At 36.2% G+C, this 21,947-nt stretch overlaps 1 protein-coding gene across 3 annotated transcripts in view; it reads left to right on the forward strand.

Moving 5' to 3' along the window:
* Positions 1-21,947, forward strand: part of FCHSD2 (FCH and double SH3 domains 2) — a 294,896-nt gene that overhangs the window by 140,739 nt on the left and 132,210 nt on the right. For 2 of the 3 annotated variants that reach the window (XM_027562971.1, XM_027562972.1), the window contains exons 2-4: positions 688-821; positions 4,730-4,784; positions 5,728-5,856. In XM_027562971.1, the coding sequence (XP_027418772.1) occupies positions 688-821; positions 4,730-4,784; positions 5,728-5,856 (318 nt within the window). The remainder of the gene's footprint in view (positions 1-687; positions 822-4,729; positions 4,785-5,727; positions 5,857-21,947) is intronic. The other variant, XM_027562973.1, reaches the window with a different exon arrangement.

Here is a 21,947-nt window from a genome sequence, read left to right on the forward strand (position 1 = left end):
CTGGGGAAAAAAATTCCACTTTGGACATCCAGAAGGGTCCCAAAGCAGTGTTACTTGGGCCCCATTGTGTTATAAGAGTTATTCATTAAATATTTCTTTGAGTTATTATGTCTGTCCCTTCTCCTTGAATCTGTATGTGTATCCAAAGAGTTGAATTTGGGATAGTTTTGAGTAATAATTGTTATGTGGTACCCAGGTTTCTTTGTTTTCTCCTTCATCTTGGACTTACCATGTTAAACTCAGATTTCACTCTTCCTTCACTCACTTCTGACATGAATCCTTCAGTATCCTTTGTGCCGTCAGTTCCCCAAACATATAGATAGGAGACTTTATTAATATTATGAAGATTACAGAATTGCTTTAATCTTTTGCCTTTATTGCTGTGCTCCAACACTGAGAACATTTTCTTTGTTGCTCTTCTTATGCCCTAGTCAGTTATCAGCAGCACTCAGAGGTTATTTCTCAAAGCAGAGTTATTAGGCAAAATGTGACACTATTCCATACATTACTTGAAATGGGAGTACCAGCTGTTCACTGGGTTTTAATTTGCAATTTGAAGGGTTCTAAATGTGCTGATTCTTCTCCTGGGTTTCCATCCTGAGGGCATAGTGCATAGTTCTTAGGACAGACTCATTTTCTGTAAGCCTAAAGACTAAAATCATAATAACTGCACTTTGTATTTTACAGTGTGTGGACCAGTTGACAAAGATCCAAACTGAACTGCAAGAGACAGTAAAAGATTTAGCTAAAGGCAAGAAGAAGTACTTTGAGACTGAACAGATGGCTCATGCAGTACGAGAGAAAGCTGACATCGAGTCAAAGTATGTGTTTTAGCATTTCTGAAAAAGTAATTATGCAAATAAATGTTATTTTTGCCAGTACTTTGTTTTCTGTTAGTACAGGGCATTTCATCAGACCTGTAAATGTTACATACTTTAGATCAAATTTTTCTCTTAAATTGGTTGATTTTATTTACATTAATATTAGCAAAATGAGAATGTTTGATCAGTTTTCACATTAAATTGAATTTTGAAAAAGAAAGAAGACAAATGAACATTGTATTGGAAGCTTAGCAAGAGTCTGCTTAAGTTGCTTAGATGTCTGAATATCAGGGTTTTAGAGCCTCATTTTTCTCATGCCAGACTAAATCAATTGTAGTTGAAAAATCCCTGATGCTCAGTGTGCCACTGAAGGATGATGGACACATCAAGTGAACAAGAGCACTGACCTCAGTGTAGAAATCCTGCTCTAGAATTTTCTCTTATATGAAGTTCTAACATACACTTTTTAATGTATGCTTTAGCAACTGTGTGTGATTTTCACTTTCAGTATATGTGAATTACAAGTCCTTTATTTAAAAATAATTAGGAAAAGAACGAACTGGCAGTTTATAACACAAAGAAATGTAAAGCTAGCAGTTAGAGATTTTTGCAATGACAGCTTGAGGAAAGATTAAAATTTCTTAAGAATAAGGACACCTGTGTTTTTGAATGGTATTCTGAAGATGTCTATAAGGAAGGGTAAGACTCCCATTCAGTCAGTTCACCGATGGAAAATGTAGGAGTTTGAACTCCTAGTCATGGAATCAGAAAGTCTGTACAATTGAACACTTGTGCAGACTAGGAAGGAGTCAGGGGTATCTTTCTAATATATTTTTCTGTCTGCAGGAAATTAAGCAATCTCATAGGCAAATGTTGTGAAAATTTAGGGGCTCCTGGAAAGTGTATTTTGTACCAAGGGATGGTAAATGAATATTCATAACGTGCTTAATGTTACTGGAAAACATATTTAACATTTCCCTTAGTTTATTTTCTTAATTATTTTATTTTTATAAGCATACAGATATTTCCTATACTTTCTTAAGAGTTGGTGAACCCATCTTCTCAGTAAGATCTGAAGTTTTTAGATTAGATTCTCTCCAATTAGGGATATCCTGTCATGGTGGTTTTTAAGAACTTGTTTTTTTAAATTCTCAGAGATTTGAAAACAGAGAATTGACAGATTTTGTAGAGCATATATAAATACCTACTTGAGCCAAGGTCCACGGGTGAAAATGAGGACAGTTATGGGGCTTTTCTTGAGAGGTATGGATTTGACACAGGGACTTTCCTGTAGCTCAAACGGTTAAGAATCTGCCTGGGATGCAGAAGATCAGGGTTCGATTCCCAGGTGGGGAAGTTCCTCTGGAGAAGGGAATGGCAATCCCCTCTAGTATTCTTGCCTGGAGAATTCCATGGACAGAGAAGCCTGACAGGCTACAGTCCGCGGGATCACAAAGAGTTGGACACGACTGAGCGACTAACACACACACAAATGGATTTGGCACAGATGCTGATCACAAGAAACTCCCTCCTAATATGGTTCAGATTCAAAGAGGGTACAGCAGATCAGACATTTAGTTCCACGTGTAACTTTTCATGAAAATTAATTCTACAACAGGGAAAGAAATATCTCTTTATTCACTTGCTAAATAAGTTTTTTTTTTTGAATGATTAGTCTATACTGGGTACCATGGATCCAGAAATCAGTAAGATAAGCTTTGCCCTCAAAATGTCTAAAGCCTAGAATTAAAAACAAATGTGTATTAAAGTAAATTTATGGTTTGTTTATTCACAGTAAACTCAAAGAAAGTAAATGCCGAATGTCACCTAGTAATTATTTTAGTAGTTATGTGAAAACACTGTTATATAAGTCTAGAAGATAGATTAATTTTGCCTAATGAGAAAGGAAACCTTTATAGAAGAAGTGGTATTTGGGCACAGTTCTGAAGAATGGTTTTTCTAAGTAGAGATGAGAAGAAAGACCAGGAAGGGGAAGTGAAAACTGGGGTATATACAGTTTTGACAGATGATTTGACAGGTAATGGAATGTGTACATTCAGATGTGTACATTAGGAGAGAGCATAGAAGGAAGTATACAGTTTGATGGATGAGTTCCGCTTTAAATATATAGGTTCTGAAAAACCTGTGGGACCGTGGAGTTGATGTATTTGGTAGAAGGTTATATATCTGACTCTCACAGGAGAATTTGGGCCTGAAGATCTTGCTTTGGGGGTTAGTTGCATATCAGATGATAGTTAAAATGATGGCATCATATATAAAATGAGATGAGAAGTTGAGTTTGGAAACCTAAGGAACATTAACATTTGGAAAGTGGGTGAGGAAGGGGGAGTATGCAGTATAGTTCATTGTTTGTATCAATATATATTTTATTTGTTCTAGATGATAATCTTTGAAGTTAGAAACTTTATTATTTTACTTGTTACTAGTATTTTCTTTATTGCCACCCAAGGATTGTGTGAGGATTGGCAAATGAAGCAGAAACCATAAACTTAAATCCTTATATTAGAAAATCCAGATGCAACTCAGACTATTTAGATAATGGCTACAAAAAAAGTAGAAATGAGTATACCCCAAACACAGTCTTTCTTAACCCTGAACAGGCACTCCAATTTTAAAGTCTGTAGCCTTTGCTTTTCTAGATCAAAATGAATAGGAATCTGACTAATAAAACCCCCATCAAGTATGAATATAATAACAAAGTAGAAAAATAACAGGAGTATTTTAGATCCAACTATTTTTTTTAAACAGTGGAGCAGTTGGGATGCATATTTGTGCATCTAATAAGAGAGTGTTTTTCTCTTTTTAGAAAGTTGAGAGACAGCTTTTGCTATCCTCTTCACATTGGCTCATCAGAGACTGTCTTGCTCTGTCTTCCAGTACCAAATAGCCTGCAACTTTACTTGATATTATGGCATAGTGTCCAGCACATGCATTGACTTTTCCCATGGCAATCACCATGACACGGTAGTCAAGACAAACATTGCAGCTTCAAAAATCACTGGTCGTGGGAATGTTGGTTGTTCTTTAGCATTTGTCTGTTGACTTTCTCCTTACTTTTACCTCTAGTTGTTTGGGTAAAGCGAAATGGCAACCTACTCCAGTATACTTGCCTGGAGAATCCCATGGATGGATGAGCCTGGTGGTCGCAAAGAGTCGGACACAACTGAGCAACTTCACTTCACTTCACCATATTTTTATTACTGATTTTAATTGTGGTTCCCCTCACAAGCTGAGAGGGATTGAGAGAAATAAGTACCCCAGAAAAGAGAAGGTTAAACAGAGTAAAATCATACAGGGTAGAAAGTTGCAGGGCTTTATCACTATGTTCTGAGTACTATGTTAAGAGTGGAGGGAGCACTCCAACAAGAACTGTTAGTGGGAGACATGATGGAATTAAGGCCTTTGTAGGGCCTGTCAATATCATTCCGTAGGTTGCCTTCCTGGCATTGTTACAGCCTATTGCAGCCTATTGTTACAGGCCGGGGAAGCCTGCTAATCTTTGCCTCCATAGGTTGGTTGTCCATGGGCTTCTTTAAGCTTCCTCGCAGGTACTAAAGTATGTGCAACTATATGGTACTGGGAATAACCTATAGTTTGATGGCTTCTGTTTATTAGGCAATACCAACATACTAAATTTGTCAAATTGTATTTTTCTCATTCAGGATATTTTTATTTTATTAATCCCACTATTTTCTTTTTCACCATAATATTAAATTCTTCCTATAGTAAAATAAAGGAAAATAATAATTGCGTTTGGTTTTCTATTTATCTAGTTCTCTTTTAGAATGGTGTTATGGGAAAATGTCACTTTTAAAAAAATTTATTAATTATAATAATCATTATGTAATTTGATAGTTATTAAATATACTTTTCTATTTTCATTATAGATCTAAACTTAGTCTTTTTCAATCAAGAATCAGTTTACAGAAGGCAAGCGTAAAGGTGAGTTTTTGAAAACTTTATTTCACAAGAAACCTTAGCTTAAAAAAAAAAGAACTGGGCCTTTTGAAGGTGCAGTTAAATTATTTCCATCTAGTTTCCATATAGAGAAGCATTTTAAAGTCATTAGGGAAGAACTTTTTTCCCAGTTCATGGAGTTTTTCAACGAGGTGTCAGCCCTTTGGATACTCCCTGCTTCTCAAGATTGCTTTAGAGGTAAATTTCTGTGCCTAACCTGCTTAGGACTGTTGCCTTTAGCACTTAGTCCAAGAGACTTTAACTGGTCTTTGGGCTTTAGAAAGCTTTACAAAATCCATTTCACTTAGGTTTATACCTCTAAGCACAATATTCTAGGCCAGATGCAGGTAAATTTTTCCTGTGGTATCCTCAAGCTGTAGAATACCTGATAAATAAACTTAGTGACCTGCCTTTGTCTGCTAAGCTCCCCTCTAGCATGCATTTCTTTTGCCACATTAGAGGGTGTTGATTTTTTTTTAAATGATTTTCTAACTCCAGCAGATTTACTGATGTCTTTGAAGATAAGAGACTTACTTAATTTGAGAATCATTATTGTCCCATCAGAATAAAATGAGCATACAATTTTGAAGTTCTCTCAAGAGCTTTGAAAATACATAAAGTATAAATAATAAATATTTGAAAACCCTCTTATTATGTGAGGCCTGGCGTGCTGCAGCTCATGGGGCCGCAAAGAGTCGGACACAACTGAGTGACTGAACTGAACTGAACTTACTGTGTGACAAAGTACTAGTCACTGTTTATTGAGTTCTTCAGTAGTGCTGAAGAATTCTTACATGCATATAAATGTGTCTTCACCTGGTCATCTTTACTCTTATTGGGGAACCGATTAAGAGTGGTAGTGCCCTTGTATGTTTTTCAGTGCTGTGTCGGTTTGCACTAACTATTTTTTCCTCTTACTATGTTTTAGTTAAAAGCCCGGCGATCTGAGTGTAATTCCAAAGCTACCCACGCAAGGAATGATTATCTTCTTACATTAGCGGCAGCAAATGCACACCAGGATCGCTACTATCAAACAGATTTAGTTAATATCATGAAGGTAATACAGCCTTAATATCTGCAGTAATTTTGTTTGAGTTGACTGTTGGGTGTATGGGATTGAGTCTATAGAATAGCAGGCAATACCTTGCTTTTTGCTGGAATATGGAATATACTTTGTATTGTCTATGTAACCTCTGTTTCATAATTCTGAATTAATTTTAGTATAAGAAAATGTTTAAGAAAAATCATAGTAAAAGGTTGTATTATTCCCTAGCAGCAGCATTTATTTACTGTATAGTGTTTATTAATATATGATTATTTTTTAAAAGCTTCAGTTCAGTTCAGTTCAGTCACTCAGTCACGTCTGACTTTTTGCGACCCCGTGAACTGTAGCACACCAGGCCTCCCTGTCCATTACCAACTCCCGGAGTTCACCCAAACCCATGTCCATCAAGTCGGTGATGCCATCCAACCATCTCATCCTCTGTTGTCCCCTTCTCCTCCTGCCCTCAATCTTTCCCAGCATCAGGGTCTTTTCCAGTGAGTCAGCTCTTTGCATCAGGTGGCCAAAGTATTGGAGTTTCAGCTTCAACATCAGTCCTTCCAGTGAACACCCAGGACTGATTTCCTTTAGGATGGACTGGTTGGATCTCCTTGCAGTCCAAGGGACTCTCAAGAGTCTTCTCCAACACCACAGTTCAAAAGCATCAATTCTTCGGCACTCAGCCTTCTTTATAGTCCAACTCTCACATCCATACATGACCACAGGAAAAACGATAGCCTTGACTAGTTGGACCTTTGTTGGCAAAGTAATGTCTCTGCTTTTTAATATGCTGTCTAGATTGGTCATAACTTTCCTTCCAAGGAGTAAACGTCTTTTAATTTCATTGCTGCAGTCACCATCTGCAGTGATTTTGGAGCCCAGAAAAATAAAGTCAGCCACTGTTTCCACTGTTTCCCCATCTATCTGCCATGAAGTGATGGGACTGGGTGCCATGATCTTCGTTTTCTGAATGTTGAGCTTTAAGCCAACTTTTTCACTCTCCTCTTTCACTTTCATCAGGAGGCTTTTTAGTTCCTCTTCACTTTCTGCCATAAGGGTGGTGTCATCTGCATTTCTGAGGTTATTGATACTTCTCCCGGCAATCTTGATTCCAGCTTGTGCTTCATCCAGCCCAACGTTTCTCATGATGTACTCTGCATATAAGTTAAATAAGCAGGGTGACAATATACAGCCTTGATGAACTCCTTTTCCTATTTGGAACCAGTCTGTTGTTCCATGTCCAGTTCTAACTGTTGCTTCCTGACCTGCGTACAGGTTTCTCAAGAGGCAGATCAGGTGGTCTGGTATGCCCATCTCTTTCAGAATTTTCCACAATTTATTGTGATACACACAGTCAGAGGCTTAGATTTTTAAAATTTAATCATTTTATACTTAATTGATAGATAAGCTTGTGCATTAATGTTTTATGATTTTGAGGTGCCTAGGGGTAAAACAAGAGAAAATATAACTAGTAGTTATATGAGGATGTTAGAATGGGTTACAGTTACTTATATACCAAAATTCGATCTTGGTTTTCCTCTATTTATACATCTATATGTATCTTTAACTTTAACTCAAGGAAAAGACAAAGGGTGGAGAAGAAACTTTTTTTAACCTGCTGCCAGTTTTGCCCTCATGGCTGGTAGACAAGTTCTGCTTTGAAATTGTATCTCTTTTTCTTCTGTCTTCTCAAGGGCCCAAACTTGATTATTCTGTTTTTATTTTCAACCCATCCCTCTCAAATACATTATTCTTAATGACTGTCCAAACACATTGCTTTGATTGAATTGCTTGCTCTACAAATCAGAGATGTTGAGAAGGGAGTGCAGCAAGTTATTGTTTTTTCCTTTTTTTTTTTTGATATGATGGCTCTGAGAAAGAGATAAACTGTCCAGAAACTACAAGTTCTTTCCTTGAAAATAGAGACAGGTCATATACTGGAACCTTTAAGGAAAAATGAAGGGATGGAGAGAGTACTACTGAACTAAGAAGTATCCTATTGCAGTTTTTTTATTTCCTTTTGATTTATTGTGTGAAACCCCTTTTCCTGATTTCTGTGCTATTCTGACTTCTGCTGGTTAGAATATAAGAGATGAGAGAGATCTGAATTATTTTGACATCTCAGACGAGAACTCTTCAGACATTTTCCCATAAAATAGTTGACCTAGAAGTTTAGACATGTTATTAGGGGTTGCATGTGCTTCAGACTTACAAGGACCAACTGGAGACTTGGCAAATATATACTTTCCCCTTTGAATATTTTTAAATGAACATTGTATTAATTTAAACAGTAGCAAAAATAAAATATATATTTTTTTAATTGAATCCACAGTCAAAAAAGATTTCTTACCTAAAATCCTATGACCTTTTATATACCAGCAAAGGTACAGTATTATTTGGGGATCTGCTTCCTGCCAGAAAAAAAGAGGAGATTAATGGGCCCTAGCTGGACCTCAGATTATGTATCTTTGAATACACTTTGAAGTCCTTTTACACCTAGGTATTTGATCATCATTGGGTAGATGTGCTTCAGATTACTCATTTCATGAAACATTATAGGGTATTGAATGATAAAAAATCAAGGCAGGAATCCCTCCTGTCCTTTAGAAACAGGAAATTGTATTCTCAAATTTCACATTGTGTGTGCTAATTCATTTCCTTCGTTATGCAAATTCTGTAGTCTGCAATATTGAATAATATCTATTAATTATACTGTTAGCTACTTAGTAAGTTTCTATCATTGAATTGATAGTGGCCCTTTAGTGGCTGTCTATTTTCTGGATTTTTGTTAATGTTTCTGGACTTTTGTTAATAGCTTAACTGGAATCTTTTAAACAAAATTTTTATGATGGTATAGATGATCTTATGTGCAAAGCAGAAGTAGAGACTCAGATGTAGAGAACAAATGTATGAATATCAAGGGGATAGTGGGTACGTGGGAGGAATTGAGCGATTGGGATTGACATATATACACTATTGATAATATGTACAAAATAGATAACCAGTGAGAACCTGCTGTACAGCCCAGGGAATTCTATTATATGCTCTGTGGTGACCTAAATGGGAAGGAAATCCAAAAAAGAGGGGATATATGTATACGTATAACTGATTCACTTTCTTCTACAGTAGAAACTAACACAACATTGTAAAGTAACTATACTCCAAAAAAAAATTAATTAAAAAGGTTTTATATGAATAGCTTGAAAGCAGGAAATTTAAGTCATTGATTTTATCATACAATGATACACATTTAATAGTTACTTATAGTATGGTTGGAGAAGGAAATGGCAACCCACTCCAGTATTGCCTGGAGAATCCCATGGACCCAGGAGCCTGGTGGGCTACAGTCCACGGGATCGCAAAGAGTCCGACACTACTGAGTGACTTCACTTTCACTATAGTATGGTAGCTACTGTGCTAGGCTTTGGAAGAAGCAAAAATAAACAAGACACTCTTCTTATTCTTAAAGGGCTCAGACTAGTTAAAGAGAGATAATTTAGAAATGATAAATCAGAATAATGAATTCACATAAAAGGACCATGGATAGTAGTAATCATAACTGTCTTTTTTTTTTTTTGATTACTTGATATTACCCTGCTGCTGCTGCTGCTGCTGCTGCTGCTAAGTCGCTTCAGTCATGTCTGACTCTGTGCAACCCCATAGATGGCAGCCCACCAGGCTCCCCCGTCCCTGGGATTCTCCAGGCAATTCTAATCACTTTATGCATATTATCCTTTCTCATTTTCTTCTTTGACCTGGTTAGTATGTATAGTTCATTATTTAAATAACACACTAGCCTGTAAATGAATGAAATCCCAACTCTGGATGAACCACTCTTTACCAGCATCTAAATAATCAAGTCCTATCGAAGAAAATCTTTCAATAAAGCAGATTCATGATCATAAATTAATGTGGCTGTGCTGGGCTTAGTTGCTAAGTCATGTCTAACTCTTTGTGACCCCATGGACTGTATCCCACCAGGCTCCTCTGTCCATGGGGATTCTCCAGGCAAGAATACTGGGGTGGGTTGCCAGGTCCTCCTCCAGGGGATCTTCCCAACCCAGGGATGGAACCGAGGTCCTATGCATTGCAGGTGGATTCTTTACCATCTGAGCTACCAGGGAAGCCCAAATTAACGTGGAACCAGTTTCAAATGGATCCTCAAAACTGTTCAGATATCCTCCTGTATTTCCCTGATTGACTTTCTCTACTATTTTCAACAGTTTTGTCAACTTTTTCCCTTTTCTTAAAATCTCAGACTTATCCCAGCTCTTTCACACTTGGCAGGTGGTCTTTCTTGCTAATTTTTAGAGAAAAGAGAAACCATTAAAAGGGAATTCCATTACTGTCCTATTACAGGCTTCATCTGTATTGAAGACTCTTCCAAGAAGTCTAATATCAAGAGTTGTTTCTCCTTTCTAAAGATGATCGTTTCACTTCAGCTTTGGATGGTATCTCATTCCCTCACACCTTCTCAGGGATTTAAAACAATTGACTATTCCTGTTTTTTTCCCTTATATTTCTGGGATGTTCTATTCTTAGATTAACAGTTGATAGCATCTTAGACGACAGCCCTCCTTATGTTTATCTTTTGTGTTACACTGCTCTGGTCTGGTTTAATTGCCCTCTGTGTGCCCTGTAATGGGGTTATTCTGGGACCTCTCTTCGCCTGTCTCCTGTGTAGTGTCCTCAACTGCCTGTATCGCATTTTCTTTGTTCTTAGTATACTTTGCTCCTTGGTGGAATACATCCTCTAGTACTTTCTTGAGAGAGTGGGCATGAGAGGTAAGTTTTTTAACATACTATGTTATGAAGGTGTTATTTTTCTGTGCTCATACTTAGGTGTAGAATTAAAGGTTAAAAGCCTTTTTTATTCAAATATTGAAGACGATTGTTATCTTGTTTCCTGTTGTCTTGTATAGTCCATGGGGTCACAAAGATATTGAGAACTCTGAACCATCTGATTCTTCATCCTTCATATCTGCTCTAGTGTTTTTTCTTTTCAGCTTATGAAATATTTCTAGAATGTCCTTTGATTCTTAAATTCGTTTTTCCCTTTTTTTTTTCTCTTTCTGGAACTCCTGTTATTAAGATGTTAGATCTCCAGGTCTAGTCCTGCAAATTTATTTTTTCTTCTTTTATTGTCCTTTTTCATTATGCTCTACTGTCTGAGATACCTCTTCAGCTTTATAGTTTTTTGTTAAGTTTTTAATTATTTTCAGCATGGTTTTAATATCCTTTTGTTCTTTCATTCATTTATTATCCTAAATTTTGATCCTTTAATATCCTGAATATCCCTTTTTTTATATATAACAGGTTTCTGTGCTTTATCTTCTCTTTTTAATTCTGATGGTCTCAATGATAGAGTTTATTTTGAAGTTTTCTTTTCCGTACGTGGTCTCCCTTTTAGTCTGTGGGTAGGACTTATGAACTTTGAGCTTCCCTAAATGGTGTTCTGGTGGGCCGTTTGTAGGGGAAGCTGAATATCAGTATCTTTATATCTCTCCTCTTGAGCTGATCAGAACTACTACTTTGCTCTTTTCATCATTTCTTCAGATCTCTTTTCTTGTGTTCTCCTTAACCCAGTTACACTCCCACCCAATCTGATGGTCTCATAAAATGATTTATCACATCTTTGAAGCACTTTGAAACATGGTTGTAGTTTTACCTGTATTTATGTGATTTATATGATAACTGCCTTATCTTCCACTTAATTATACATTCCATGAGGACAGTAATTATTGTCTGTATCACTTGAGGCTCCATCCTTGCTATCTAGTACAGTGTTTGATTCCTAATACATGTGAATGTTTATAAATTAATACTTATCGAAGAGTGAATGAACGATTACTCTCATTTTTATCCTTGCAGAATGAATCATTCTCATTTTACAAATGAGGAAACTATGACAAAGCCTGGATTCAACTCTGGCAGGTTTCTCTGCCTTCAGAGCTGGTGCCATTAGCTCTTTAAATTATACCCATTCATTAGACTTATTTCCTCTTTCCTTGTTAATTGTGGAATAATCCTGCCCTATCGTATCTCTTTTGATTTCTGTCAGGAGTGAATAAGACAATGAAGAGTGTTTTGTTAATTTTGAAAATTGGCATACATGTCATTATCATCCTATTAAATAACATAAATTCTGTTATTCTGTTTTAAATAAATCTTACTTTTTTAGGATAAGGACGGGGAGAGCGTAGAAGAGACCTTGAATGCTTGGGAGTGAGAATAGAGCAACTGTTTGGATGTCTAACATTGCTAGGTTCTTCTCTAGGTAGCTTAAAATACATTATTTCATTTAGCTTTTCATAATTTCATTATTTCATAATATCTTTCGAAGTAAATATTATGTTTTTCCCTGTTTTACAAATCAGATGGTGGAGGCACAGTGAGATTCAGCTGATCTATATAATAGTTAGGACTTAAATCAAGATTTCTGTAACTTCATACCCATATCTTTCCTAGATTTCATGCTGTGTTCTTTTCTACATACCATTCCAATATTATTGATAGTAAAATTTAGTATAATAAGCAGTAACATACCATGAATGTCATAAATTCTGAGAGAACTATAGAATAAAATTAACAATTGAAAATTGCAAATTCTGCCCCGTCATGATTATTCTAAAGAGTAAGATCATGTCAGTTTCTAAATAAAAGTATTTAGACAGGTTTCCCAAGGAATACTTTGTATACTTTATGATTAGAGTGGACATTAAATATATTGCTAGTGTCTGCGTATTGTCAGGCAGGTTTTTTTGAACACCAAAATAAAACAACAATAGCAACAACAAAAAAAGAGCTGTTGCTTGGCCATGCAAACTGGATAACTGATTTCATCAAATCTATGGGAAAGCAGTTCAGCTGACTGCTAGGACGTCTTGTAATTTGTTCCTCAAATGCTCCTTTTTTGTAGTGTTCTTGTGCAATATATAAGCTGATATTTTTACTTTTAGAAGCTTGCGAAATATTTTCTTAGTGGTTTGGATGAGGAACAATGAAGTATAATGCATCCTAATAGAAAAGAGAACAAAATGTCAATCTAATGAAAGACTTTTTGAGAGCTTAATCAGATCGGATCAGTCGCTGAGTCGTGTCCGACTCTTTGCGACCTCATGAATCGCAGCACGCCAGGCCTCCCTGTCCATCACCAACTCCCGGAGTTCACCCAGACTCACGTCCATCAAGTCAGTGATGCCATCCAGCCATCTCATCCTCTGTCGTCCCCTTCTCCTCTTGCCCCCAGTCCCTCCCAGCATCAGAGTCTTTTCCAATGAGTCAACTCTTCGCATGAGGTGGCCAAAGTACTGGAGTTTCAGCTTTAGCATCATTCCCTCCAAAGAAATCCCAGGGCTGATCTCCTTCAGAATGAACTGGTTGATCTCTTTGCAGTCCAAGGGACTCTCAAGAGTCTTCTCCAACACCACAGTTCAAAAGCATCAATTCTTCGGCGCTCAGCCTTCTTCACAGTCCAACTCTCACATCCATACATGACCACAGGAAAAACCACAGCCTTGACCAGATGAACTTAATACCAGGACCCTATTTCTAGACAGATATTAAGTGGATGCCAAACATATCTGACTAGTTGATAATTAGGCAAAGTAACAAAAGGTGAACATCTTTATATGTGACCAAAATATAGAAAATACGATAATATGGTGTATCTTTTACAGACATTTGTCTTGGTTAAATGAAGAGAAAGTCATTATTGGTATCCAGGCCTCTTATTTTTAAGGCTTTTCTGACTAAAATACTAATTATTCCAAAAGTCTTCTTCATTCTCATGTAGAATTTGTAACTCTCATCTTCTTGATTTTAAATCATAACTCTTCTGGTTTCCCTGCCATCGCTCTAGATGTTATACCTCTGATTCACCTAGTAATGTTTATTCACTTAATAAATTAACATGGAAGACCTCAAAGAGGTTGACTTCAACAGAAGAGTCAAGACTGGCTCTCTGCTTCTCTTTACATACTTTTTCTTGGAGGGAGTAATTATTTGGCCTGTTTTTTTTTTTTAGTATTGTATGATTCTCAAATGTATTTGTAACTTTGCCCTTAAAAATTATCCATACTTTTGCCTTTCCATCAGTGGCTGAAACTTTCTAAACTAGAGGCAACTCTTCTTGAAGAACCCCCTCCTAGATTTCAGGTGACAACTGAAGCAGCAGCTGTACTATCAAATATGGTAGTCCTTAGGTTCATGTGACTATTTAAAGTAATTAAACATAAGTAAAATTTTTAATTCTGTTCTTTAGTAACAAGAGTCACATTTTAGGTACTCAAAAGTGACTTGGGTAGTGGCTGTCATATTGAACAGTACAGATATAGAATATTACCATCATCACAGAAAGTTCTATTGGACAGCAGAGATCTAAAGCTTATTTAGTTTTTGTTTTGCTCCCATCCTCCTTAATCTGACTATCAATAACCCTGGTCATCATTGTCCCCAGTAACCATAGCCATAATTGTATTCATATATTTTGGATTAATTGCTTCTTCATTTGCATTCTATATCTTGAAATCGAACAGAAAGAGGTGAGCAGCATTTTCTGTAAAGGGCCTAATAGTAAGTATTTTAGATTGCTCTGTTACAGGCACTCAACTCTGATGCTGTAGGATAGTCATTGGTAATATGTAAGCAAATGAATGGCTGTGTTCCAGTAAAACTTTATTATAAAACTAAACATCAGGCTGGATTTGACCCACAGGCCATAGTTTCTGACCCTTGGTATAGGACTTTAAAACCTATGTATCAAATTTTCTAAATGTACAAATACATTCAGAGAAAAATTAAATGACTACCCATTAGCTTACCACTCAGCTTCAGAAATGAAATAGTACTAGCAAAATGGAAGCTCCCCGTGTGACTGCATCTCATTTTCTTAACTGAAATTTTAGTTGTTTTTGTTTTACTTTTATAAACAGTACTGCTATCAACATTCTTGTATGTGTCTCTTGGTGTATTTATGCAAGAATTTCTTAAGGAAATATACATAGAGTGGTATGTATTAGCAGCTTTACCAAAGAGACGATATTGTATTACAGCACTTTTTCTTATATCTGTTAACATTGTTTGTGTGTCATCTTAAACTCAACAAGTATCTAAGTGTATATTTGGTGATAGGCATGGTGATACGGAGATAAATTGGACATGATCCATATAAGTAGTGAGACAGAAACAAGAAGGTTATAATTCTCTAGAACAGCCCCTAAAGAGTACATGGAATATGAGATTATAGATCCTTTCTGCTGTTTTATTGTTTATATTATGAATGGCTCCCTGTGACACAAAAAGAGAAAATTAGGAGGCTTCTTGCCAATTTTTACCAAACTTCTAAAGCAGTGATTTTAAAATATTTTTAACAGTTGAATAATTGTTACAAGCTCCTACATAACAGTTGAATAACTGCTACAAACTCCTACGTGGAATCCTTATATAGAAAGCAGATAAAAGGGAAGTTGTTTGGTTAAAGCTGTGAGCTTTTTTCCCTTTTGGTTGGGCCCCATTACCCATACATGCATATGTCATCTTCTACTTCTTTCTGTTAGTTCCTGAGACATTATGCTGAATACTAGAGTTCCTTGAAATATGATTTGAAAACAACTGTTCCAAGACAGGGTTTTGTTTTGTTTTGTTTTAAATAGAATTCTAAGCTTTAGCTGGCTAATCCTCATGCTACTTTTTTTTTTTTCAAAGTAATCTCTTAAAAATGTAAATCAGATCATGATAATGTACTGTTCATATTCTCCACTGGACAGGGCCAACAGGAAATTGAGTATTCTTACTTGAGAGCTTAATTGGGTATCTTGGGCTGGAGAGTCAACAATAATTGATGGACAAAGGCAATCTTGAGAAAAAAGAACAAAGCTGGAGTATCATGCCCCCTCACTTTGTAAATCTTTGTTTTACAAAGCTACAGTAATTAATAAAAAGCATGATCCTGGTACAAAAACAGATGCATAGATCAGTGGAGTAGAACAGAGAGTCCAGAAATAAACTGACACACGTAGAGTCATTTAATCTACAGCAATAAAGGTAAAAATGTACAATGGAGAAAAGATAATTCCTTCTATAAGTGGTGTTGGGAAAACTAGGCAGCTACATTAAAAGGATGAAATTAGAACATTTTCTCACACTATTAAAAAAAAACTCAAATGGATTAAAAACCTAAATATAAGACCTGAAACCATAAAATTCCTAGAAGAGAACATAGGCAGAATACTCTTTCACATAAATCCTAGTGATTATTTTTTTTAGATCTGTTTATACTAAGGCAAAAGAAACAAAAGCAAAAATAAACAACTATGATCTAATTAAACATAACAGCTTTGCATAGCAAAGGAAATTGTGGACAAAACAGAAAGCCTACTAAATGGGAGAAAATATTTGCAAATGGAATGACCAATAGAGGATAAATATCCAAAATGTGTACACAGCTCATATAACTTAATGTTAAAAAAAAAAAAAGAAAGAAAAACAATCCGATTTAAAGATGGATAGAAAATCTGAATAGACATTTTTCCAAGGAAGATATACAGATGGTCAACAGACATATGAAGAAATGCCCAACATAGCTGATCATCAGAGAAATGCAAATCAAATCCATAATGAGATATCACCTCACACCTGTCAAAATGGCTGTCATCAAAAAGTCTACAAGTAAGCAGAGCTCCCTTGCCTACCCACTTGCATCTCTCACAAGCATCCTATATTAATAATTCTATGTCCTGCCTATCACTTTGCCTCTCCCTGAATTCCTTCTGTGCTGAGACACAAAGAACCTGAGCCTCAGTAAGTCCAGATACCAGATGCTAAAACCACCACCAAATGGAAGAAGTTAACTACATGATGATCATGAGCATGTAGCCCCAAGACCTATGGGTATTGAGGAGTGTAATGTTAACCCCTGTGATACTTCCCTGTTACCTCACTGTCAGCCAATCAAAAAGAATTGTGCATTAGCTGATCACATACTCTGGTGTGCCTCTTTCACCTTGCCTTTGAAAATGCTTTGCTGAAACTCTTCAGTAGTTCAGGGGTTTTGGAGCATGAACCACCCTTTCTCCTTGTATTGGTGCCTTGTGATAAGCACTGCACTTTCTTTCACCACTATCAGATGTCACTAGATTGGCTTTCTGGGCACAGGTAGACATGTTATCAAATCCAGGCTTGTTCTGCTCCCTGCACAGCAGGCCAGTAAATGCAAGAGACAGGGTCTTGAGGCAAGGAGTAAAACTTTATTTGGAAAGCCAGCTGACCAAGAAGATGGCAGACTAATGTCTCAAAATAACCATCTTCTGTGGGTCTGAATGCCAGGTTGTTTTATAAAACAGAGATGGGGGAAGGTGAGGAAATATTAATAAAATTTAAAAAGCAGAATGGAGAGGGAGAGGTGGTGAGGAAATAAAGTAAAAGGGGGCCATCCGTCCTGCAAACGTCTCTGGTAATGGCGAGCCTTCTAAAAGGAAGCCTTCTATGAGGGAGGGAGACTAATCTGGCACAGGCAGTATTGCCTTTTATGAAATAGTCTTAGAGGTCATAGAGTGTTCTGCATTGCATTCACTGAAAAAGTTACAAAGTTGTACCCATCATCAAAAGGGATTGATAGCATAGATTCTACCTCTCAATGGGGTGAGAGTACAGGGGGTGCAGAGTTTATGGAAGAACATGTGCACCAGAAATATTGCTGTGGCTTTTTTTTTCTTTTTGCAAATGCACTTGTGCCACATGACCTTGTGTCCTACAGTCTTCCTAAATTCACTTATTCTGCTGTCTTTTTTGTGGATTCTTTACAATTTTCAGTGATCATGATCATGTCAAATTGAATAAAGATAGTCTTTCTAGTCTATAAGTCTTTTTATTTCTTGCCATATATCATTGGCTAAGATCCTTAGTACAGTTGAATAGAAGTGCTGAAAGTGGTCATGCTTGCCTTGTTCTGAGATCTTTTGGGGAAAGGAAAGTGAGAAAACTAACTTTTTAATTATTCTGGTAAGATATAAATAACATAAAATTTACCATTTTAATCATTTTTATATGTGTAGTTTGGTGATGTTAGGTACATGCACCATGTTGTACAGCCATCACCACTATCCACCTCCACTGTCCCTCCTTTTTCATCTTCTCAAACTGAAACTCTGTACCCATTAAATAATAGCTCCCCATTCCCTTCTCTAGCCCCCTGGAAACTACTTTTCAACTCTCTATCTCTATTAATATGACTACTGCAGGTATCTCATGTAAGTGAAATCATACAATATTTGTTCCTCTGTGTTTGCTTTATTTCACTTAGCATAATGTCTTTAAGGTTCACTCATGTTATAAGTGGGCTTCCCAGGTGGCTCAGTGGGTAAAGAATCCGCCAGCAATGTAGGGGACACAGGAGACTCGGGTTCCATTCCTGGGTTGGGAAGATGCTCTGGAGCAGAGCATGGCAACCCACTCCAATAATCTTGCCTAGAGAATCTCATGAACAGAGGAACCTAGTGGGCTCTAGTCCATAGGGTTGCAGACAGTCAGACACCCTGAAGCAATTGAGCACTCATGCATAGATGTTATTAGTGTGTCAGAATTTCATTCATTTTTAAGACTGCACTTTTATTTTCTTCATTCTGTATAGCATGTAATTCTTCTTTACTGAAGAAGTGAGATGTTTGCAGTGTGAATGCTTGCTACTGGGGCCTTTAAAATTAGAAGTGGAATGAAGACCTTCATAAAAATAACTACATTCTAAGAACATGTAATAGTAATAGCTGTTATTTATTGGGGTTTTATTCTGTACAGGATTTACATTCATATGATCTCATGTAATCTTCAAGGCAACTCTATATGTACATGAATACTTCCTTCCAATTATGCATTACTATGAATACAAATGGTACAGATAGCAATCAGATCTCATTGGAATGTAAGATTCCTAAGAGTAGGTTCTCTTGTTTTGTTCCCTGTTTTATACTTGGCACCTAAAATTGACATTGAATGAATGAGGAGGGAGTGGTTCCAGTCGGTCTTTCTTTGTGGAGGGCCTTTCTTCATAGTTAGCATCTTAGCCAGGCCTTATATGGGATGTAGGATGTATGGTGGCAGAGTACATGATTTCACAGGAATGCACTCTATGAGCAGGGGGCTGAAAGTGACATATTGCAGAAATCACTGCTTCCATCTATCTTGGGGAGAGGTATGAGTGAGGAGAGAGCTTTGGCAGAGCTGAGAGTTCTTGCAATAGGGATTTTTAATGAAACTGAAAAAATTTTGACCTTGAGGAAAAAATTCTAAAATGCCTTTAAAGTAGCTTTAAAAAAAAAAATAATGTGAGCAAATTAGGATGTGAATATTAGACCATTTATTATCCTAGCTTTTTATGCAGTTTTCAATGAAGTTTAATCTTTTTCCATTAAATTTGATTATTTTTTGTGTTAGGCCACTTTTATATATTAGAAATATTAGATTATTTTTTCTCACTGGAAATATAGATTTAGGTTTTCGTTGGTCTTCCTAGATTCTGTAATGTATTTACTGTTGGTTAAAAAACTTGAAGTAGTGGAGATTGATGGTGTTAGCTTTGGGGCTAAGAAAGGAAGTGACATGTGAACAAAGTCTTCAGCATTCTTAGCCATTTCTGGCTTTAGAAAGTTTTCTTTGTTTGTCAGTCATTTATCAAAACCTTTCCCTTTTGTTTTTCCTTTTCAAGCTATTTTGAAAAGGCACATAGTATTCATTTTTCTGATATTCTGGTAGCTTTTGCTTCTGAGTCTCAGGCTGATGTAATGATGTCACAGAATATAACACAGATTATATTCTGTCACTGAGGTAGTTAGTCACAGTTAAAAATAGTCTTTGCCTTCAGACAGGTGTTTTTCTGAACAGAGTGTCTTATTCCTATGATTGAGGATCAGGCCTCACTTGGTGCGTTTGGTGATGTTTTACCTAGTGTGGACAATGTGTAGGTTTGAAGTTTCATTGAGGAAAGCATTTACACTTAAATTTTGTATTTCTTTATCACAAATAACAAGCATAAACTTTGCTCTGTGCTCAAACTCATAGAGTTTGCTGAATTCCAGTTTCAGACATGATTTTATAATATCTAACTTAAACACATGTCAGGTCATTTTGTTTTCTTATTAAATCAGTTAGTTGACACATACCATATTTCCTTGATTCTAAGATTCAGGGTTTTTAAAAATCTTTTAATGTTTTAAAATCAGCGGTGCATCTTATATTTAGTGATTTCTTAAAGAAAAAGGAAGATAATTTTTCCTAAATTTCTACTTTGTACAAAGCACAGACGAAGAAGTAAAAAAAAAAAAGGTGATTAAATACTCTCAAAAAATAAAGGCAAAGACTGGTCTTTGTCTCTTTCTTTTTGTCTCTCTTTTTGTTTCTGTCTCTCAGATGTACTTTTAAAAGTTAACTGACCAAAAAAAAAAAAAGTTAACTGACCATGCAAGGTGGTACAGCCTAAATTCTTAGTAACCTTTTCTGCATAATTCATTAATCTGATTTTTATTCTTGAGAAAAATAGCTCAAAGCTAAATGAAATGAAATGATTGTAATATGATCCAAGAAGGAGTAAGTCTGTAGACGAAGAAGCACTGGGATGGAGTTTATTCTCTCATAAGATTTTGAAGGGAATAAGTAGACAATTAGCATTGAATCTAACATTCTGCAGCAGAGTTTATGTATTTACTTTAACAAGTGAGACTGAGGCTAAGTGATGTTCCAGGTGTACTATTGAAATTGATCTTAAAGAAAAGCTGATAAAAGGTAATGTATATACACACACAAATACATACATGCACACGCACGTGTGTGTGTAAGAAAAATCGTTTTTCATGTGATATGAATCCTTGGATGAGACCTTAAAGTCATTACCCATAAATTTTTGAAGGGAACTAGCTGGTCTTGGTTTTTGTTTTGTTTTGCCAGTTTGTAGCAACATCTTTTAACATTACTATTATAAAACCATCAAAGCACCAAGGAGAAGTGTTGGTCAGAAAATGAATCTCAGATACATAGACGCACCGCTGGATCCCTGGAGTGAAGGTGACTGATCAGAAGCATTGACTTCTCTGAGCAGGCCTTATGTTTATCAAGTAGTTCATGGCCCTTAATGCCATCAAGAACAGTAGTGAGTTTTAAGACTTTCTGGAATTCCATCTTAGCACTATCATTTTGGAAATCAGAATAAAGGCTCATTTAGGAAATGAAAATTTATCCTCCATCAATATAGTTGGAAATAAAGATTATTTGACAAGAAGTGTTATAAAAGTTTTAATCAGAAGACAGAGAGATTTCTGCATGTTATAAAGAGCATTGAGTTGTATATCAAGAAGTCTATTTATTTGTTCAGAAAGTAATTTTGGAAGTGCTACTCCATACCCTACATAGAAACCTCATGGCTTCTTATTCCTCCAAAGGAAACCAAAAGGAAGTCAAGATAATTTAAAAGACACTGCTTGCTCTGTTCTTTTGCCAACTTTATTTCTTGATATTTAGATGTAATTTGCTTACCATAAAATTCACCATTTTAGGGTGTCGTGGGTTTTACTATATTCACAAGGTTTTACAACTCACACCCTACTATCTGTCTTAGTCTAGAGTATGTTCATCTTCCCAAGAAGAAACATTAGACCTCATTAACAATCACTCTCTGTTTTCCCTCTCCACTAGCTCCTGCCAGACTAAACTGCTTTCTATCTCCATGGATTTGCTTTGTTCTTAATATTTCATAGAAATGGAATCATGCAATATGTGGCCATTTGTGTCTGGCTTCTTTCACTTAGTATAATGTTTTCAAAATTCCTGAATATTATAGCATGAATCAACATTTTATTCTTTCTATGATGAAACTCTACTCCATTGCATGGCTATACCATATCTTGTTTATCCATTCATCAGTTGATGGACATTTGGGTTATTTCACTTTTTTACCCTTTGTCTCTTTATTCTCATTTCATGAATCTCCCTACTTCACTCTGCACTTCAGTAAATGATTCTCTTCTAGTTCCTCAGTAGTACCAAGTTTTCTCATCAAGGTATTTGCATATATTCTTCTCTCTGCCTAAAACCATTCTTCTCCTCACTCTCCCCATTCACTT

Source organism: Bos indicus x Bos taurus, chromosome 15 (genome assembly GCF_003369695.1).
Source record: "Bos indicus x Bos taurus breed Angus x Brahman F1 hybrid chromosome 15, Bos_hybrid_MaternalHap_v2.0, whole genome shotgun sequence".
Taxonomy (NCBI): Eukaryota; Metazoa; Chordata; class Mammalia; order Artiodactyla; family Bovidae; genus Bos; species Bos indicus x Bos taurus.